The following is a 20529-nucleotide window of genomic DNA, read 5'->3' as shown; positions in this document are numbered from 1 at the left end:
ATTTTCCTTCCAGCCTTCTGCGAATATCTGCTTTCTCCACTGGCTTATGGTACTTATGAAGGGCAAAAGTGTGGTCTAAATAAAAATTACAGTGTATTCCTTTAGTTATATGCAGTGATTATTGTTAAAGTTTCTCTGTTTTAGTCTTTCAATATCTGAAATGACATTATCAAGAAAAAAGTGTCATTTGGAGAACTCATCAAGGTCCCAATTCTACAAAATGAGCACCTGAAAGATAAGTATTTTGTTAGACTGAGAAATGACTGACAATTAAGTGGGTTTGGTAAAAATTAAACTATGAAATTGCCCTAAATGTAGGGATAGGAAGAAAATTAGTAACTTTTCCAAAGTGTTGACAAAATATGGAGCATTTCTCACTGTGTGGCTAATGGACATTGCTACAGGCTGAACTAGTCACTGAATACATACACATTTTTCAAACTTTATAGTCTTCTATTTACAACCTTATAAAAGTTCTAAACAAATATGTTCAGCAAGAGTTGGAACTAGAAAAAATACTGGTCAATGAGAAGCAGAATATAAGTTTTGTTTTCAGCAACAGGATTAAATTTGAAATTAAATTGTTGCACATGGAGTAGGATAAAAACTAGAACTAATTAATTACTGTGTAAATAAACACTGTAGTGTGAGCCTAAGGGCCTATCCACATGGATTCCTTTCAAGGCTGTTTCTTGTTACAAATAGAACATTTATCTCAGTTTAAATATTCCTGTGGACATATGGGAGATACAGGAAGCCATGGTGAATTTAGCAAGTTTGCAAGTATGATTCCATTAGGGATCTGGACTCTACCTGGCAGTATAAGAAGTCAGTACTACATATATTCAAGTGGTGTAATGGCTGTTAATTGACATAAATCATGAAAGTGATGACACAGAAATGCATACAAAGAGGAAACACCTCATGTTTCAGTCGTTGTAGAGTTATTAAATGACTATGTTGTAGAAGTCTTTGGCTACCTAAAAATGCCTTTAGCACTTACCTGCACTTCCACCACTGTTTAAGGCTTCTCGTTATATAATCACGTTGCTAGTCCAAATCTGCCTCCCCACACAACCTCTCAGTTTAAATGGGGTGCATTTTCAAACCATGGACATGGCAAAATATTTGGCAGCCTACATTTATATTGTCTCTAAAGGCCAAAGTGATGGAATTAAATGCTTCTTACAAAATGCTGCTATTAACCATACTGTGAACAGCTAACCAGGCATTATAAATTCTGAGGGTTTGCATCTCTCTCCTCATTGCTTCCAGGCAGGCTGAAAGCTGCCCTGCAGCTCACACTCACATAGAGGGGAAAAGGTGTCATCTCTATCTATGCACACTGCACTTTGCTAAGAATAAGCAAGAGACCAGGTTGAAGCTATATGGAGAATTCAAGGAAGCAATGGTATGACTAAGACATGAATGATCTTAAAAGAGAATTCAATAAAGGCAAGGGAAGTAGACGGACACAATGCGAGGTCATGAGGTTTCTTGTAAACTCAAAGCAGTGGTGAAGTCATCACTGTGTGTATCTACTTCCAAACAAGTCTCTCTGTGTTGCAAAAGAAAAGACATCAGCATAGTTTGATAACATACTAATCTTTAATCTATAAAGAAGATTAATTTCAAAGTTTAACATTATAAAAGAATAACAAATACTTTTTAAACAAAAATACAAGATAACACGCAGTTGCCTTGGTTTCTCCTGTTGCCAGAGCTTAGAGTACCAATTTCTGGGATACCACTCCATTGCATACAGTGTTTCCTATTACTTCAGAATATTTTGGAATTGAAACGACACCTTTTGATTCACAAAAAGCTTTTCCAGGTACAAACTCAAGCAGGGTGCTATTATAAATAGCTGGTCACATGTCAAATTCTCCACATTATTCAAATAAACCATAATGAAATCACTGCTTGCTGCTACATTCCTGCCTTCTCATGTCAGCTCCTAGATGCCAGTAGTCCTTCTACCACTGCATCGATCAACCCAGCTGCTTGTAACTCACAGTTGCTCAAGAGCAGAACTTTTTTTCATTTAGGTCCCCTTCTTTAGACTCACATCCAGAAGTTGTTATTCCCCTCAGACACACATATGAACAAAAGCATTAGGGGAAAAATGATGGAGAAAGTATGAAAACTTTTGAGAAGTTTCTTTAGTCAGCAAAACAAAAGCTTCAGGCAGAGGCAATGTGAATAGCCCCTCCTCTGGTGGGTCCCCAGGCAAAGCCAAAGGGTTGATTAGGGTAGCCAGGTGTAGAGGAAAAAGGCTTATTCTTCCCTGTCACAATAGAAAGATTTCCAATTCTGGCCCATGCAAACTCTGCTCCTGCTTTTGCACTGACCATGGAAACACACTTGTAAGGCCCAGGCTGAACCAGACTGGAGTGACACTACTCTCTACCTTACTCCTTTTTGGTTTGCTGTGTTAGCAACGCAAGTGAAAGCAAACAGGAGAAAAATCCTACCAAAACTTATTAATAAAGGCACTTCAAAAATGATAAAAGGATACATTGTTCTATAAGCATCCCAAGTAGAATAACTGTTTTTTTTTAATCCATTAGTGGTTGTATTCTCATTGTATGATCTTTGGAAAGCCTAGTAATTACAATAAAAACAAAATGAAAAAAATATTGCCACCAATGAAATATCTGGTCAGTAAAAAACTGCAAAACCAAGTAAACAGCAATTTACACAATTCTCTCAGTCCTGCAAACCTGAAACATTCAACACTGCTTGGACAAAATTGAGAATACAGTAGATTTTCCAGCATAACTCTACTTAAATGACAGTATTAAGAAAAATAAGGCATACTATTGAAACCAAAAATACATAGAATCAGGTTTCTGTGCTACTGTTTGCCAAAAAGTTATTTTTTAAAAAAATGGTTTAACTGCAAACTTTTACATCTCCAACATGTTTAACATATTTCAGACCACAAAAGAATACACATACATTGTATGTGATAATTTTTCAAAACTAGCCATTACTTTTTCACAGATTAAAAAAAAAGTCTGTTTAAATATTTCATTTCTACAAAGTGAATTTACATTTTTAAGTACAAAGTGCAAATACTACAGTTGTTTTTATTGCCTTTTGGTGAGGAAATCTCCCACATGTCAAAGAGATCAGCCTTGGATTAGTAAGGTGTTCATCCTTGCTTCTTCGAAACTTGCTGAAAGGAAGTTGGGAAAATTTGCATTATTAATGGTGTTTTCAATTAGTCCAGCATAAAATTCTATCTCTATTTTTCAGCAGTACCCATATTCCACTATCAGAAGAGAGTGCTGCATAAATATATATAGGGAATAAAAAAAATTCCTGCCCTGTAGTCCTTCATGGGATCTACGAGCAAGGGTATCAGCAATATCTCGACTACTTACCTATGGCCCTTTAAATCCATACCAGTCAAATACAGTTTTAGCAGCTGCCTGAGCAAGTCCCTGGTTCAATATACCTCCTATGGCATATGATATGTAGGGAATGGGCTGCTGGCTGAAGTCTCACAAACAATCTGTGGTTTCCTTACAAACTTTTTGCTAGGCTGCAAAAAGCCACACTGACAGTGTGTGGGCATGTATGTGTGTGTTTGCTGGACAGGGTGGAGCTGAGCAAGGGAAATGTACCTGGCCACTACTGGACTCCAGTCAGACCCATCCACTAATCTGACCTTTTGAGAGCAACCACAGCTGAGCCTCAGCTAGCATATTAGTGTATGTTTCTCTGTCTGTTTTCTTTCATTAAGCTGTTTTCTCAACAAACGTGAAAAAACATGTGCCAAAGCGCACATAAGCATATATTTAACTAAACTTCTGCTAAATAATAAATTAGTAGAGAGTAAGGATTTGAGTGTGTGTCTCCTGAGTGGTGCAAATCTGATCAGGCCTTCTCAGATGGGTGGTTTCCTTTGAGCAGCTTCTATGCTTTTCTGTAGCTCCCTTTCAAGTGAGAACTTCTTTGATGAAAACCACCTTGTGCATTTGCAGCCATGTATTGTTCAACTATGAAACTGCCAACAGATGGTTTGCTTAGCCAGCCTTAATGTAAGGCTATCATTTGTCAGCAACAGCTCTTAAAATAATTGATGCTGAGTCAGCAAAATTATTGGTCAAAATTGAAAAACATAGATATTCTAAGGACACTTTTATTTCCAATTCCACAAGTCTGTATCAGATTACAAGAAAGGGGAGAGGGCTTGTCATGCTTCAAGTGCAATGCACGTGTGCCAGTAATTGCCATTATATAATTAAAATAACCCTTCTGAATACTCTGGAGTTCTGAAAGGATAATTGTTTTCAGGCTGTCTTGTTTAAGGTGTAAGTGATTTGTGGGGAAAACCTGAAAAATTAAGACCACAAACACTTGTTTAAACAAACTTATCACATTATTGTAGCTGTGAGAATATTTTTTATTCCATCAAAAGCATGTAGGAGGTCTCTGGTAAAAACCACAACCAATGTTGAGCCAGCCTTAGAAGTGCAAACCTAACATCAAACAAAGCAGAGATAAAAAAAGGGAACAAATCAACGAGCAACTTTGAGAGGAAGATTTCTCTTGGCTTGTGGGTAGGTTCACCTGAGGTTTGGTTTCTAACAAATTAATCTAGCTTTATGATAGATGGAAGACATTTACCACAACTTGGGTTTTGGGGTATTTTTAGCCAAATTCCTAATTTTTTAGGTGCAGGACTACCTGAGCTGTTCTAATAATATAGTTACATGAATAATTTTTAAACCATTTCATCATTTACTGATGCTTTTGTAGGCACCAACAATTTAAGTCCTCTAACTAATACAATGAGGTATAAGAATAGTGTGAAGATGACTCTTTTGCTAGACCATTCAAACTACTGGACTCACCAGTCCTCTTTCAAGACCATGCAAAAGTACTAGGAAGGTATAATAATATTGCCCAGAAAAAATGTCTCTCGGATAAATGGTTATAAAAATAGACACATACAAATTAAACCCCACTTTTTTTAACCTATTTTCCTGGCCTTTCACTGAAGTCCCTCCTTCTCAAAGTGCACCTTTCTTTAAAGGGTTAAAAACCTCTGCTTTTGTGCCTTTTGTAGCTCTGAACAGCTTGAGTAGCCAAACCTCCATGGATGACATACATTGGTGCTATTTTGAAAAACAAGATCAAGTCTTTGCAGAAAACTGAAAAAAAAATTCTGGATTATGTTATCAGGGCACTTGACATTTCATTTTTTCCAATAATTCTGCAATTTTGGTTTAAACGCAGATTAGACTGATGCAAATCCTAGTTCTTCAGCATATTTTGCTCAGCCCGCAAACACATCTGAAAGTGACAGCTCTTTTCATTGCACTAAGATTTTAAAAGCTGTTTTTAAGCCATCATATAATAATGCAGTGGGGTTTCTGAAATGTATAGATTTCCACAGGGCATGGGAAATGCATGGCTTTGTTCATTTCAATAAATGTCAGTTTGTGTTTAGAGTGTGACACAAAGGAAAATTGACAGAATTCAGCTAAAGTAAAAGTTAAATGAAGATGAAGCAGTGCACATTTAAAAGTGCATGGGAATGCTGTCATTCAAGAATGCAGAAGACTCAAGAGGGCTCAATTACACTCATCAAATTATCATATATGTCCTATATGTCAACTTACACTTTCCTAGGAACTTCCACATGCAAGCCTAATCCACTTTGCAAATTATGAGCATTTACTCTGCACCTGTAATTGACTGATTTAGCTTTCCAGACACAGAACTTAATTGGGATGTTGCTCTGCATTTTTCTGGCAGCTCTGGAGAATAGCAGATTAGAGCAGTTTGAAGCTGCAGTGATGACTAAAACCCCAAGAAATTCATCCAGGAGAGGCAGAAATGAAGATCTTGCTCTCCTCAGTACTCACCTGCCTGCTGGATGAAGTGCTCTCAGTGTTGGTTCTAGGGGCCGCTAAAAGAAGGAAAAGAAAACATTATAAATATGGTTTGCAAGTTATCCTCAAGAAGTGAAGCCCTCATTCTGAAAAGCTATTTTTTAGAGCAGGGTAAGTGCACAGCTTTCAATAGATGAGTTAAAATATTTCAGACCTTTCATTGACACAGATACTTTTTTCTTTCCTCAATACAGATATTGCTTATTTCAAGGAGTTATATGAAAGTTGAACAACAGCATCTCTTGCCAGTTAATATGTCAAATTTGCTTAGGAGATTGCATATAGTCAAGGTTGAACATTTCAAGCTTACTAGGTCTTTAGTAGTAAATATAGTCTATTATCCCTGGCAGCAAAGAAGCACGGACAAGCAGACTGTATGGAAAGCATTCACTTTGATTAAAGATATCAGAAACAGTTCTACAAAGTAAAAGATAAAAGATAAAAAAAGATAGATAAAAGATAAAGGTATCACAGAAACAGTTCTACAAACCAAAAACATTGTTTACATTGCATCTGTAAAAGGACAGGATTATCACTGTTTTTTAAAATTTCTTAGTTTCAAAGTCAAAGAGAGTGCCCAAAATAGGGGAAAATAAACCCCCAAAAAGCTAATGAATTTGCTAGCCCATTAATCTTCCCAAGCTAACTTGTGAGACTAGGGAGGAACTTGCTGTCTTGGTTTTCCATGTCAGTCTGTGAGTCAGACAAGCTGTACTGGAACTTAGGGAAAAAAACCTGGACCTTGAAAAACGCTACAGCAGGTAGTACCCCCTTCAGAAAACATGCTTTACAACTCTCTGGCTTTTATATTGCTTCAAATTATTCTCACACAAGAAACTTGAGACTCACACGAAATGATACAGAACCACTTCCTTAGCTCAGTTCTGACACCTCAAGTGGCAAGAATCTCATATTTTCCTAGAGATGTAACTCTAACTGCAGTGAAGTGGTAATTGCTTTCATTTGTGCAAGTGAAAGAAGTATCAGCAAGGAATTTTTAATTATCAAGTAAAAGAAACAAAACAGAATAATGGTATTCCAACAAAAGTAATTTTTATTGTCCTGTCCTTAAAACTATGTACTTCTAGTAAAGCAACCCGATGATTTGGTTAAGAACTTTTTTCCAACTGGATACTATTAGTTTTCCAATGCCAAACTTCTGGGATTTTTTTCCTTCCAAAGTTGAATGTTCTCATTATTGAATAGATTTTTTTGCAGAATATCTGTTACAGAACTTCGGTTGTGGTAGTCACAATTTTTACTTCAGCCAAATCTGTGTGTGATCTTCACATGATTTCATGCCTCTTACAATTTTCATTTCCAAAACAGACAGTTTATCCTAATATTTTGGGGGTTTTCTACTGGAATATGAAGACAAAAAAACCTGGGGTTTGTTTTCATTTTTGCTATGGCTTTCCTTTACTGCCTGTGTAGTGATTTTGGACCCAAATTTCATCCACAAGTCCTAAGAAAGAATGCCCACTGCAGTAGGACAGAATTGTTTCACTTTCCACATTCATAGATAAAAAATCTATCTGACCAAAAGTCAGATAAATAAAGATAAACATAAAGATACTAAAATTCATCCACTTTCATATTAATTTTTTTAACCTTCATCATCTAAGTGAAAATTGGAAGGTATCATTATGAGGTCCTCAAAAAAAAGCCCCAGGAAAAAAGTTCTGGGGGGCTCAGAATCTGCTCAATACTTGTTTTGAGAGATCTGTTACTGTGAGCCATAGACAATTTACTTCATTAGTAAAATGTAGACCTCTTCTGTCTTTCTGCAGTATTCCTCTTCTAGACTTGAATACAACCAATGAGACCATTGTTCCACTGTCCTCACTTCATTTTAAGGTACCAGACAAAACCTTTTACCTATATTCATTCTTCCACAACTTCTTAAAGCATGGGGATCTATTGCTGCTGTTTAGAACTAATTTTTTTTTTAATTTTTTCTCATTTTCAGGAATTGTGTGACTGAACTATGCAAGTTAGTTGTTCCCCTTCCTACATGTTTGGCAGCAAGGTAAGGTGGCTGTGTATTAGCTGTTATTCCACCTGTTTGGCAGATGATCACATTCCTCTCTGCATCTCTAAACTACATTTGAGAAATGAGATTTCATTAGAAATCTCAACCATGTGCTTCCTTCCAGGAATCCAAAAAGCACAGGTGTGATACTTCCACTCACTCAGAACACAGTTCTATAATAACACTAAACTGGCTTTTTGATGATTGTTATCATATCTTCTTAGGTTTCCTACCATAATACATTCAATGGCTAGAATCAATGGGAAGTTTTTGATTCAGTTGGAGCAAAGTGATCCAGAAGCAACTTTCTTGCCATCTGCCCTAAGCAACAGCTGCATTAGCTGCAGACAGGTGTATTTTGTATAACTCTGGCACATATAAATATCAGGCTTCATAAGCTTTGAAGAATTTAGTGAAAAAGACAGAGAGAAAAGGTTCTTACTATGGCGTTTCTTTGTTTCTGCTTTACCTTCTTCTTTTGTTACTCCCAAGCAGCCCATTAATTCTTGAACCGACAAGGACTTATCGTTGTTCACATCACAGTATTCCACAAACTTCTTCACGCATTTTTTGGGCTTTGATTTCTTTCTTAGGAATCTCTTAAATGGCTTGATTTCCTTCTTGCCAATATCACCACTGGAATTTTTATCGAGCTGTTTGAAATACCAATGGACGACTCTCTCTTCCAGAGTATGATTTGGATCAGGCTCAGAAACACTGGAACAAGAAAAAAAAGAGAATTTAGTCTTAATTCTGATATTTAATACCTTTATTTCAGAATTGTTTTATCACCGTCAGATGAACATCACCATTGTTATCTAAAACTCCCTGGTTTTGGACACTAACTTGTAGTGAATCTCTCTTTTTTCACTTTGGCCAACAATATCCTAATTTTACACTAAGGGCTAGAATCTGCTTTTAGTGTACTCTCTGAAACCCTGTTGAGTTCAGCATCATACTCTGCAAACGGTGCTTTCTCCTTAAATTTCCTAAATCAGAGAAAAATGGAGAGAGAAATAAAAGAGAAAGACTGTTTCATAGTCAGCAGATGCATTAAATGTGTGAAGTAACCAACTGAAGTTTGATCAACAACCAGCACTGCCAAATACCAAAGCTCTAATTACAGCCCATGATGGATTCTCTTAGAGCTACAACACCTAAATGTATTGAATTACAGGATAAGCTATAAAAATAAATGCTATCTCCTCAGATAAGTACCTGACCTGCAGACGCCCTAAGTTTGACAGCACTTACACATTTTGAACGCTACCTGTGACTGTTGATAGCATTGGTTTGTTTTGCAAGCAACTAGGAAGAATATGAAGCAGGAAGGTACCTACATTCAAGAAATAAAGCCTTGAGAGGAGAACAAAGACTGACACACAGTTGCACCAGCAGCTACAGATAAGCCCTGAGCTACGCTGCTGAGAATTCATCTGTCAAGTGTATCTCTGTTTAGTGAACAGTCCACAGTGGTAATTTTGAAGTAAACTCTCCTAGATAGGTTCTTGGAAATTCACCCGTTATGCAGGCTCCACAAAGCCCTGAACAATCTGTTCACCACTGTTAAAATCCTTTTAAAGACACATAAAAAGATCTGAAACCCACCGGCTGGAAGACAATGATGGATCAGAGACTGCGTGCACCATATCTGTGGACAATGCATCCAAAACACTCGTTAGGAACTCATTCTTCTTGGCCCCAGGACAACCTAGAAAATGAGATTTTTTTTTCTTCTCTGGTTACCTGTTTTTACAACACTTAGATTCCAACAATAGTTAAGATCTTGAGATAGATATTACTCCCTATACACAAATTTCCATAAATTGTGGACATGTTCATAACATATTTCAAAGAAAAGCATTTAAATTCAGGTTCCTATCTGTAACAGAGCAGGAATAAAAAACCAACCCTTTGAACTGTAGCAAGTTTGAATTCGTTTTGCAAACCTTGAGTCCCTTTATTTAATTTTTGGCCATTATTTTTCCTTCTTTCAGATGTCTTTAAGATGGGTGTCACAGTTTGAAAATAACAGCTTTGAAGCCATAAAAGTTCATATATGACACAAGACAAAAATGGACTAGACGTGGACAACAAATCTATTTCAGATTTCCACTTTCGCTCCTCTTATTTTCCACTGGTTTTCTTGACACACTTATTTTCAGTGCATTGGTTTTCTTCTCTGTAAAATGACAGCCAGCTCCTTGTGTCCTTCCCTTTCCTCTTGGACAGGGGTTAACTAGCACTACGTGGCACCTAGCCCAATCAGCTGCTGTTAATTGGTACTTTGGTTCCTACTGTGAGAGACTATGGTGATGCTAGATCCTCCTCATAATCACATTCCCCATGCTACAAAGTTCCTCTCTGAGAGAAACTGACAGCATGTTTCAGACACATAATATGTCAGATAAATATATACCGAAAGATTCCCTCTTCAAGCAGCACAGCTGGAGCAGATAAATTCCTCGGACAAGCACATGGATGTTGACACATGGAGGTTTGTTTATACAATACACCTGCTTCCTCTCCTCTTCCCTAGAGCCCTGAGCCAAACACCAGGTCTTCCTCTAACCCTCCAAATAGCTGAGTTAAAGTATAGGATGATCCATGATCAGTGACATGGAGATTACAAGCTTGAAGCTAGAGCCCACGGCAGGACTTTCACAGACAATTCTGTGCTGGAAGCCACTTACTGCAGCTCTGTTTCAAAGTGAAAAAGGGAAATACTTTGAAGTGTTGTGGAAAAGTAAGATTAGTCAGTCAGTAGGGATTTGGTGTTTTACTACATTTCTCAGCAACCTCTGGAGCAGGCAGTAGGACTACACAAGCCTGAAAAGCTTCATCTTGTCCAGCAAATTATTTTTTAATACATCCCATGTTCCTTTCCCATCCAAGGAAATAAACCTGTGTTACATTAGCCCTTAGTTGTGTTGCAGTCAGAATAGCTCAGCTATTATGTACAGCAGGAGTACCCACTAGATATTATTGTCTAACACATTCATGTAGTTATGAGTTCCTTGCCTTTGGCACCAAGGATATTTTGTTTCAGTAACTGTAAAAGGTATATAAAAGGAATTCCCCGAGGAAAGTTTCACTGCACTAAAAGTACACATATGAAAGCAGTTGTCACTCTGTTAGATATGTCCCTTTCTCCTTAGTATTTAATCAGTTGTGGGGTTTTTCTGTCACAACTGGAAAAAAGAGGAATAAGAAATGAAAAAAAAGCCGAAAAAACCAAAACCAAACAATCCAGCAGCTATAAGTCTGAGTTCAGTGAAGCAAGCACTTCAATATTCCCTGAAAGGAACGAAAGGCAGAAGGGTGGCAAGATATTAATAAGGGAAGGACAGAAAACTGTACCAGCAGGTTCCAGTCAGTGCATGTTCTCTAATGCAAAGAGTTTGCTGCCAAATTAGGTTCAGGCATTCCAGCCATGAAAGCAAATTGTGTATTGTCATTTAAATGAGGTCACACAACTCTGAGAGCCACAAAAGTACGTCTGTCCAGAGATGAGCAGGCAGAGGGCAGGCAGTTCCTGTGCAGCAGGCACATCCAGTTGTGCCAGCATGCCAACCTGCAGGAACCAGCACCAAGTCCCTGAGCAACCCACTGAGCTCAGTGCTCCCTCCTGCTAGCAAGGACAGCACTGTGGGCCAGAGCTGGTTCCCTTCAGAGGACAGGTGAAAAGTCTGTCTGAGGATCTCCACATAGGCCTGTCTTGAATTTTATGAGCTTTATTAATTTCGTGTTGGAGCTGTTATTACCAACATTAGCCAGAAGCCTAAATTCTGCTCCAAACTTAGGTTGTGAATTGATATAGGACTTGTGGAAAATGCAGAAAATAAGACCTCAGCATGTAACAATGCAGTGCAATGAAGCAAAGGCAATTTGACTTTTTTCTTTCTCTGTCCTTTTTTTGGATAGTTAATAATGTCCAATTTGATTTAGGAGCTCCACCATTTATGAGCATATTTCTGAAACATCTGGAAGAAACAAAAATCTGCTTTAGGTAGTTTCCACTGCTGTCCAGGGAGCTGCTGAGTGTACATATGCTACAGATATAGAGATCAAAATCCTCACTTAGCTTGCCATTTATGAGATACAGCCAAGCAGGGGAAGGTATCAACCTCTAAATTCACAAGAAATCGCAGGAAGAAAATTCCACAGTTTAAAGCCTGTCTCTGACAATTTTCCCTAAGAATAAGAAAGGTTTCTAAATGTGCATTTCATAAAGTTGCAATAACAGCTGACAGCAATAGAAATCTCATAGAATACAAAAATTGTTGTTAAAACAACCACAATCAGTTTCTGTGAAACGCTCTAAATCACAAGTCTACTACTTAACGTAACATGACACCCCACAAAATCCTCATCAGTCAAATACAGAGAAAATATTCAGGTTCTCCCAATTATAAGTTTTGGTGACGTGTGGGCAATCACACAGCAATTTACCCCACAGTGAAATCTCTGTTCTTTGCAGGTGTTACTAACTCAGAATAATTATCTGGAGGCTTCACGCTGAGCTTTAATTTTTCAACAAATTTGTGGATGGTAAGACTGGAGGAGCTTTAGCTTGATTGTAATGAATAATTTACTCTTATTGAGCTAAATACAGAAAGGGAAAGACTAGTCTCTTATGGGAGCCTTATGCTTCTTGCTCTGGTTTATAGGCTTTAGTTTCCTCTTCTGCAGCTGCCTGTCCGATGTGGATTTGACAGCTTACATACATAGTAATTTGTTGTTAGAGGGTGGAAGCTGAAACCACATGGAGTTAACATACAGGTTCAGAATGTAGACTGAAGTGTTTGCTTTAAGTATAGTGTTACCCAGAGTAAACCTTAGACCAACAAATACATACAAGAAATGACAGGAATATACAAACACCTCATTTCAGCTATATTATAAAGGAAATCGGAGAATCACCGATTCAATTATGCATTATATCTCTCATATATGCACATCTCTCTATACATATAACTACTTTTAACACTGAGAATGGATTTTTGAAGTTAAATCTGTGGGAAGTTTTTCCATAAACATTCTAAAATATGCACTCTAATGCCTTGGAGCTCCCTGCTTGGCTGATAATAATCTACTATTGTCTTGAAAGATTATCTTTTACAACATATCTGAAGTTACAGCTAGAAGAGCATTTTGTTCATTTTTGTAAAAATGGGAATCCAACAGATAAGATTTACCACCTTAAAAGGGACTGTACATTAATCTTCCTGCAAGAGAGGAAATTGTCTTGAGTCAGTCACTCAAGTTATTAAAGGCATGACAACTTCCAATTAGCAAATCTAAAGTTTCTTTTTTATTCCCTGTTTGCTAATATGAACATAAAGATTAGTTGTGCACTCAAATACAATGACCAGTGAAATACCTGTAAAGATTCCAAGTAAGTTTTTGATCTGCCTAAGAGCAGAATTATTATGCTTCATTTGTACCTTTGATTTCACTGAAAAACAGCACTATACAGAAGAAAAGAATTTAACAAAATTTTCCAGTGGTACTGTTATCCAGGCACAGTAGACAATACAATAAAAACTTTTTTTCTTGGACATTTATTCTATACACACATATATGTATAGTCACCACTTTATTTCTGTTGATCCATGTGAACCACATGTTTGTGTTTGTGTTTGTCTAGACATGCTGAGGGGCCTCCTCATTTTTTGGAGGACTTCCTGAGCTTTTCCTGACTCCCTTTCCAAAAAGAAAAAGGAAAAAAAATCCTTCAAAATATGAGCCTGGGAAGTTATTACGCTAGTGATTACTAAAAATGATGGTCTCAAATCATGTCTCACTGACAAAGTCACTGCCTTTATAATTTTATTTAGCAGATGGACTTGATGATCTTAGAGGTCCTTTCCAGGTCTTAAGAACTCTCTGATTCCATTACTCTATGCCTCATTTCAGTCTTTCCCTCACTGCAGCTTCTGGTAACTTCTCACAGACAAAGACTATCTACGTCTTATTTTGTATCCTTGAAGGCTTGACGACATTATTACCTCGCCTTGTTAACATCCCTCAGGTATTACAATTTTTAAAATATTTTTTTTTCTCTTAAATATTCATGCAATTTAAAAGAATTAAATTAGGCTCAGAGACAAATTTTCTTTCATATGTCCTTACCCAAATTTCAAAAATAAGTAAATAGAATACAACGGATGTTAGCTGTAAGGGGCTACTGATCCATTGCTTTGTAGCCCCAGATCTCCATGTCTTACAGGAAAGAAGCAATATTTCTCAACAAGTGCAGAAGTAGATTTCAATTCTTAACATGTATTTAATTTGTTGTTACTATTTTTAAATTATCTTTCTGTTCTAATTTCAAGGGACACACACACACTAAAGAGTTAACAAAGAATGCTCTCCCAAAGCCCTACCCTTCAACCTTAGACATTCATATCATACCAAAGTTCTTTGAGGAGGATTTGTTGAACTTGCTGAAATGAGATGTCTCACCCACAACAGTTATTTAAGTTCAATATAAAGGAACCCTTTCAGAAGGCATTCATCCCAACTACCTGAGGGATTTTTTCCTTAGAATAGAAGACAATCTCCCTTAAAAAGTTTCACTTCTTCCCTATTAACTGAGGAAGCCCAGATAGATAACTTATATTCCCTGGTAGTGTTAAACAGGTTGTGATTAATTCTGTATGTGTCTGTGTTACAAATAGATTTAGGCTCTAACTACTCTCCTATTCTTTGGGTAAATGTGGAAGAAAGAAGGGATAATATTCATAGCAGAAACACAAGATCCTATAAGCAGCTTTTGCAGGCAACTGAGTGACAAAGACTAGGGCATTTGTTGATAGGAAAAACAGTCCATTATGTTTATTTCAGTTCCTGTACTATTATTACTAAACAAGAAAAAGAAAATCGTTTCAGATCATCAAAGCGTAAGACAGGCAATGTGAAATGGCTAACTTCTGATTACTACTTTTTAGTTTGGTTTTCCCTCCATTAAAGGCTTTTGAGAAATGAATTCCTTGCTGCTAACAGCTCTGAGATGTCACTATGACAACACAGAGAGATGAATCAGTTGAAACACGGTAATCCTTTCAGAGGCCATCCAGCCAAAAATCAATGCTAAAGTCAAGAAAATCTTTGGATCTTATTTGCCATTCTTAAACATTCTCTTGTAGGCCTTTATTTTTCTAGGTTTGACTGCAAATAGGAAAAAGGTCTAAAAATTCAGGTCATAAGGAGCTGTGCCTCTGCTGTTTGACTGGATACAAGGAAACTGATATTTCTATTTGGCAGTCAATGCCTACAATATCTACTTCACTTTTGGAGGCCAAAGACATCTCAGTATGCTGAGAAGGATCTGACATTCTCAGCATTTAGGTTCATAGTGTCTGTGCCAGTGCCAACTTGTAGTCTTTAGAGGCTCATCCCCTCAGGCTGAGCACAACCTGCAATGCAGCCATGTGGGTCAAACTCCAGTGGAAGAAACACAATGCATTTAACTTAAGTGTTGGCACAGTGACAGAACTCAATCATCCCACTGATTAGGACACAGAGAGAAGTGTTTAAAATTTAGAAAGGTACCCAAAAATGTGTAGAAGAGATAAGCAACTAGATCTGATTTTCAAAACATTATACTTCTGCTTTATATACCATATTTCATGACTGACTGGACTTGAGATAAACAGCTGGTACCTCTGACTGCAGCAACACTTTTAAGAATAGCTTATTAAACTGAAATATTTTGGAATCCAGTTTTATATAGTATGACAGGCATCTGAATCTCCTCATTATCACTCTGAGAGTCTTAACAATTAGCAATCAATACTGCTTAGAGAGTAAAAATGCAGTTATTTTTAGTAGACATTTATTACTTCCCGTTTACTTGTATTTTCATCATGTTGTTATGTTTCCTCTCAGGAGAAGGGTATGAAAGAAAACATATTTAATTACCTCCATTTAAATATCCATTAAAAAGGAAAAGCCATTACAAAGAATGTATGTTGTTGTAATTATGGAAGTGACCTCAGAAATCAGGTGCATAATTTTGGTCTCTTGATGGAAAAATTGAACTATGGGGATTTGACTTAGTGGGGATGTTTTTTACATTACTTAATTAATCTAAGCAGCCTGCTCCTTGGAAACCTTCATGAAAAACAGCCTTTTCTACCAACTGATGTTGATTTTAACTTTTCTAGTTGTCTCTTACTGAGACTTTTACCACTGGAAGCATAAGCTGAAAATCCCCAAAGCACCTACTATCATCTAAAGCTGCAAAATGCTCTTTATTCAGACACTAAGAACCACCAGCCATTAAATCAGAAGAAGGAAATTCAGAGCTGTTGGGTCAGCAGCACACATTCCTATTAGAGCAATTCTTTAAGAGTCCCCATGCACAGAGTGGTACCTTCATGCCCACTTGTGAATCTCACGTGTATACGTATACGTAACACAGGATGGATGGAGTGGGAAGATTAGCACTCCATACAGATACCTTTTTGTGCATGATGGATCTTTTCAAATAGACCTTTGAAACACTGTACATTGCTTGTTTTGGGGGTTGGTTTTTTTTGTTTTTTTTTTTTTTTAAAGAACAAACAGAGATGGTACAGAGCAATGCCAACCTGTGGCACACAAATGGAGTATTTCACAGAAGTAGTGACTCGATGTCTCTTATATCTGGAAATAAAAGCAGTGGCAGAACCACCAAAAGCAAAACTAAGTCAGTACTAAGCATACTGTTGGATGGTAGAGGATGAGATGGAAAAAAAAAAAGATGGGGAAGGGAGGAGCAGAAAGGAGGAAGAAGATCTAGCAATATTGCAAGCAGTCATGCACAATATCCGTCCTTACCCTTGCTTTATTTTACTTGTACCTGTGAGTACTGAACTCGCATTAAGAGACAAATTTTCACCAGTTTTACCTGATTACTTTTTTCTCCCTCCCTTCCATAACTGGCAAGTGACAGATTTAGAAATTGGATATGCAATACAGAGGGAGGCTAGAATTAATGGCAGGCAGGCATGGCTATTTTTTGGAACATTATTTAGTGAATTGATTTCATCAGAATGGATTTTTACAGCAACGATTAAAAGAGATTTATAAAATGGAAATCCTGGAAGTAGCTGAAGTGAAACAAGAGTCAGCAAGTACCACTAAAGCATTACTTGAACACTATGGAATGAAACGGTCCTTGGAAACCTAGCATCACACAAATCTCCCTTTCTCTTTATGCAGTTTTTATGTTGGGATCTGCAGTCGTGTTACCTTTCTGGACACTTTCCATTGAACATGATTGATTTCCTCTGCAAATATCATTTCAAATCTCACTGGCTCATCCTTTGCTAGACAAAAAGCTGTAAGATGACTAGTACAAAAAACATGAATACAACTTACAAATCCTCAATATGGAACTCTTACAGGGTATAAAATTACACAAGAATTAAATGCCCTTAGGTCCTGCTGAAGGAGGTGGGCATATTATGACAGACTGACTAGGTCCAGGCCTTAATAATTAGACACTATTTATTTAAGTTAAAGATGATGGTCCACTCCTAATTCAACATTACCCAGCTCACTTCTCCAGGGTTGACAGAAGTTCTCTGTAGCTACAGCAGGTTATCAAACCAACTTTCTTTGCAAATAGACCTCTGTTTGGAACAGATCCTCCAAGTCAAATGTAGTACTGTGTACCTCATTAAACAATAATAAACTAAATGCTCAAGTAATGATGAACTGGATTTAATCCCACAAAAAAGCAGGCAACTGAGAGCTAACCATGCTTAATTTGCAATTTACAGTAAGCACTGAGGAAATGAACACATCCTACTCAGTAGCAGAGATCCTGCAATGACAGAAGCACAATGGAGCAAATTAAGGATGGAGATTAATGTAATTATGGTTCTAAAGTGTCTGCCAGGAAGGATGCAATGCAGCTGACTTCATGTAAAACAGTTTACAGTGTGCGGTTTGATTACAAAGTGCCTTGGGTTGCTTTACAGCAGGAAGATCCAATTCCATGATAACACTCCATTAGGGATTATGAGGACGCTTCCCTCACTGAACCACTACACTGTAGGTGAGTTTCACTGGGTGCAGTGTGGCCTGTTTCCCCTGTGCATGCCCAGCATTCAGTCAGATACTCAACTAAGGATATCCTGCAGCCATGCCAAGGACTGGATTTCCTTGTGTTTGTGCAGAAGCCCACCCTGTCAGCTTCAGAAGCTGTCATGAAGTGTAATGCCAACCAGAATCCCCAGAGTCAGCTGACTCTTGGTACTAACAGGTAATATCTGAAAGGGCTGAGGAGAGAGGTTATTGAAATGTGAAAACCAGTCAAGCTTATTGACTGTGGGACTCTACAGGAAACAAGAGAGAGGGATAAATACCCTATCGTCCCCTCCAGGCATCAGGCATGGTATACAAACAAACATGACCCCATTTTATACACAGGCTGACATGGCATGGCATGCTGCAAGACTGAGCCAGTGTAGACAGTTAGGGCAGTGTGTGTGTACAGTTTCTGAAGCTGGCCATGGAATCTCATTTGTTGATAAGACAGCAATAGAAACACAATTGAGGTTCTCAGGTGTCTTACCCTGTGCTGCTGAGTGAATGGAGAGAGAGGGAAAGAAGACATTGCTTTATAACTTTGTGCCCTGGGTATTGAAGGGGATAGGGGAAAATTCAATCTGAGTGTACAACAGCAGCATCCCAAATGCTCAGACCCAGCAAAACTCAGTCCTTCTTGGTCATGACTTTCAGTCATGCATTTTGCAACAGTGCTTGCCTGTTGGTGAAATAATGACTCTGTAATTCATACATCCCACATTTCCATTCTAACTCTACTGGGAATAATTCTCTGGTATAAATATGCATACTGTAATGCTGATTTAGTATGCAGAGGTAATTTTCCACTACAAGTGAATGAATGTAAAAAACTCTTACTCAAATCTAGAACTCCATGCTCCATACCTACAGATTACAAATACTGTGAATTCCAACACCTACAGACTTTCAGTCTATGAACTTCACATGACTGAGGTAAACAAGCCCTATGCAGATGATTGTAAAAGGGTTCACATGCTAGACTGTCAAAAATCACTTGGTGTTGTACTGCTGGTTAAAACCAGGAGGCAAGAAAAGAGAATGTAATGAGCAGAAAAAAAAAAGAAAACAAAAACAAACAACAAATACTTAAACCTTTAAAAATGCCTGGGATTAGATCAAGAAATTCAATATGTATGTGTGGATTACAAAAAAAGGCAAACAGTTACCACCCATCCATTTCTATCAACTTATATAAGTACATTTGCAGAGGATTTAACAAGTTTCAATTATGTGTGCCACTGCAAAGACTAGAGCTTAAGCCAGAACAATTTTTGTGGAAAGGACATGAATATCTGGTAAGGGCAGTGAAAGGAGGAGAAATTGGAGAGAACCAGGTAGAAAATGAAGGGAAAGAAGAGAGACATGGAAACATGGAAACCAGTGGAGAAAAAAGCTGCTTGAAGTTCCAAGCTAAGTTGCAGCCTGTGCCCTGACACAGACACCTCCAACAGCACTGACAGAATATTAATCTTCCTCCCCCATTCTCCTCCAAACAAAACTGTGATTCACTGAGATAGCTCTGGCATTTAAATGAACTGGCTTCTGGTGGTTTTGTTTTCTCTGCTTCTGCCAAAGCCATGTGGATAACATGGCTGAATCTCTGCATCTTTAGCTGCATTTGCAGGGACAGAAGGGTTTTATATCTTCCTATTGCTTCTGGTGCTCTTGGTATGTGACCACAAAGTAGCTCTCTCTCAGCCTGGCCAGGAAACAACAATTCCATCATGTGGAAATAGTCAGGATTGGGTAGTTAATATTTTACTCTGGTGCAAAATGAGCTTTTTAATGCCTTTTTTTTTGTTTAAGAGCAAAACACCCTATCCCATCTTGGCCAAATAGCTTGGTGATGAGGGCACGCAGCTGAGATGGAGGAGACTGAGGTTCAACTCCCTGATCCAAACCAGACAGAGCAGGGAGTTGAAACCTGGCTTGCTGTTATCCCAGTGGAATACCCTAATCTCTGACACTAGAGAGTTAGGTTCAATTCCCTGCTCTGTCTGGTTTGGATCAAGCATTTGAACCTATGTTCTTTCCTCTTCAGCTGAGTACTCTAATCATCAAGCTATTGTGTGTCCACAGAAGGGTTCCTTTTGCTGTGAGTAAACCCTCAGAACAAAGAAAATGTCAGAAACCATTCCTATTGCTACATTAAAACATTTTCTTCAGCAGTATAACAATAGCATCAGAACTGGACAGCATGTTCTTTAAGTCAGGGCTTCATCCTGCATGGCATGAAGAAATACAACCAGCATCTTCCAAAAAGCCTGGTAAGTGTGTCAACAGAATCTTCTCACTAGATCAAATGAATTCATGAGCTTAAAGAAAAGCATGGAGTTCAGTGCTTTGCTGAATAAAGGCACTGTACTTCATAGTCTGAAGAGTCAAATTCTCAGTAAAAAAGTTTTTTGCCTTTCATGATTTGGTCTTGAGTCTAGTTGCCTCACAAAACAATAGAGTTGTGTGAATGGATGCTTAAGCAGCACTTTATCACTCTTATATACTATA

At 37.8% G+C, this 20529-nt stretch overlaps 1 protein-coding gene across 4 annotated transcripts in view; it reads right to left on the bottom strand.

Annotated features, from left to right (window-relative positions):
• Window positions 1-1589: 1589 nt before the first annotated feature.
• Window positions 1590-20529, bottom strand: part of SMOC2 (SPARC related modular calcium binding 2) — a 139520-nt gene continuing 120580 nt past the window's right edge. For 2 of the 4 annotated variants that reach the window (XM_036381108.2, XM_036381112.2), the window contains exons 10-13: window positions 9550-9652; window positions 8384-8658; window positions 5883-5926; window positions 1590-3181 (exon numbers count right to left, since the gene is read on the bottom strand). In XM_036381108.2, coding sequence (XP_036237001.1) covers window positions 3158-3181; window positions 5883-5926; window positions 8384-8658; window positions 9550-9652 — 446 coding nt within the window. In that variant the 3' untranslated portion in view covers window positions 1590-3157. The remainder of the gene's footprint in view (window positions 3182-5882; window positions 5927-8383; window positions 8659-9549; window positions 9653-20529) is intronic. The other 2 variants (XM_036381110.2, XM_036381113.2) reach the window with 1 other exon arrangement.

The sequence above is a fragment of the Molothrus ater genome, chromosome 3 (genome assembly GCF_012460135.2).
Source record: "Molothrus ater isolate BHLD 08-10-18 breed brown headed cowbird chromosome 3, BPBGC_Mater_1.1, whole genome shotgun sequence".
NCBI classification, from domain to species: Eukaryota; Metazoa; Chordata; class Aves; order Passeriformes; family Icteridae; genus Molothrus; species Molothrus ater.
The sequence above is the reverse complement of the archived record's forward strand: the minus strand, read 5'-3'. Positions and strand labels throughout refer to the sequence as shown.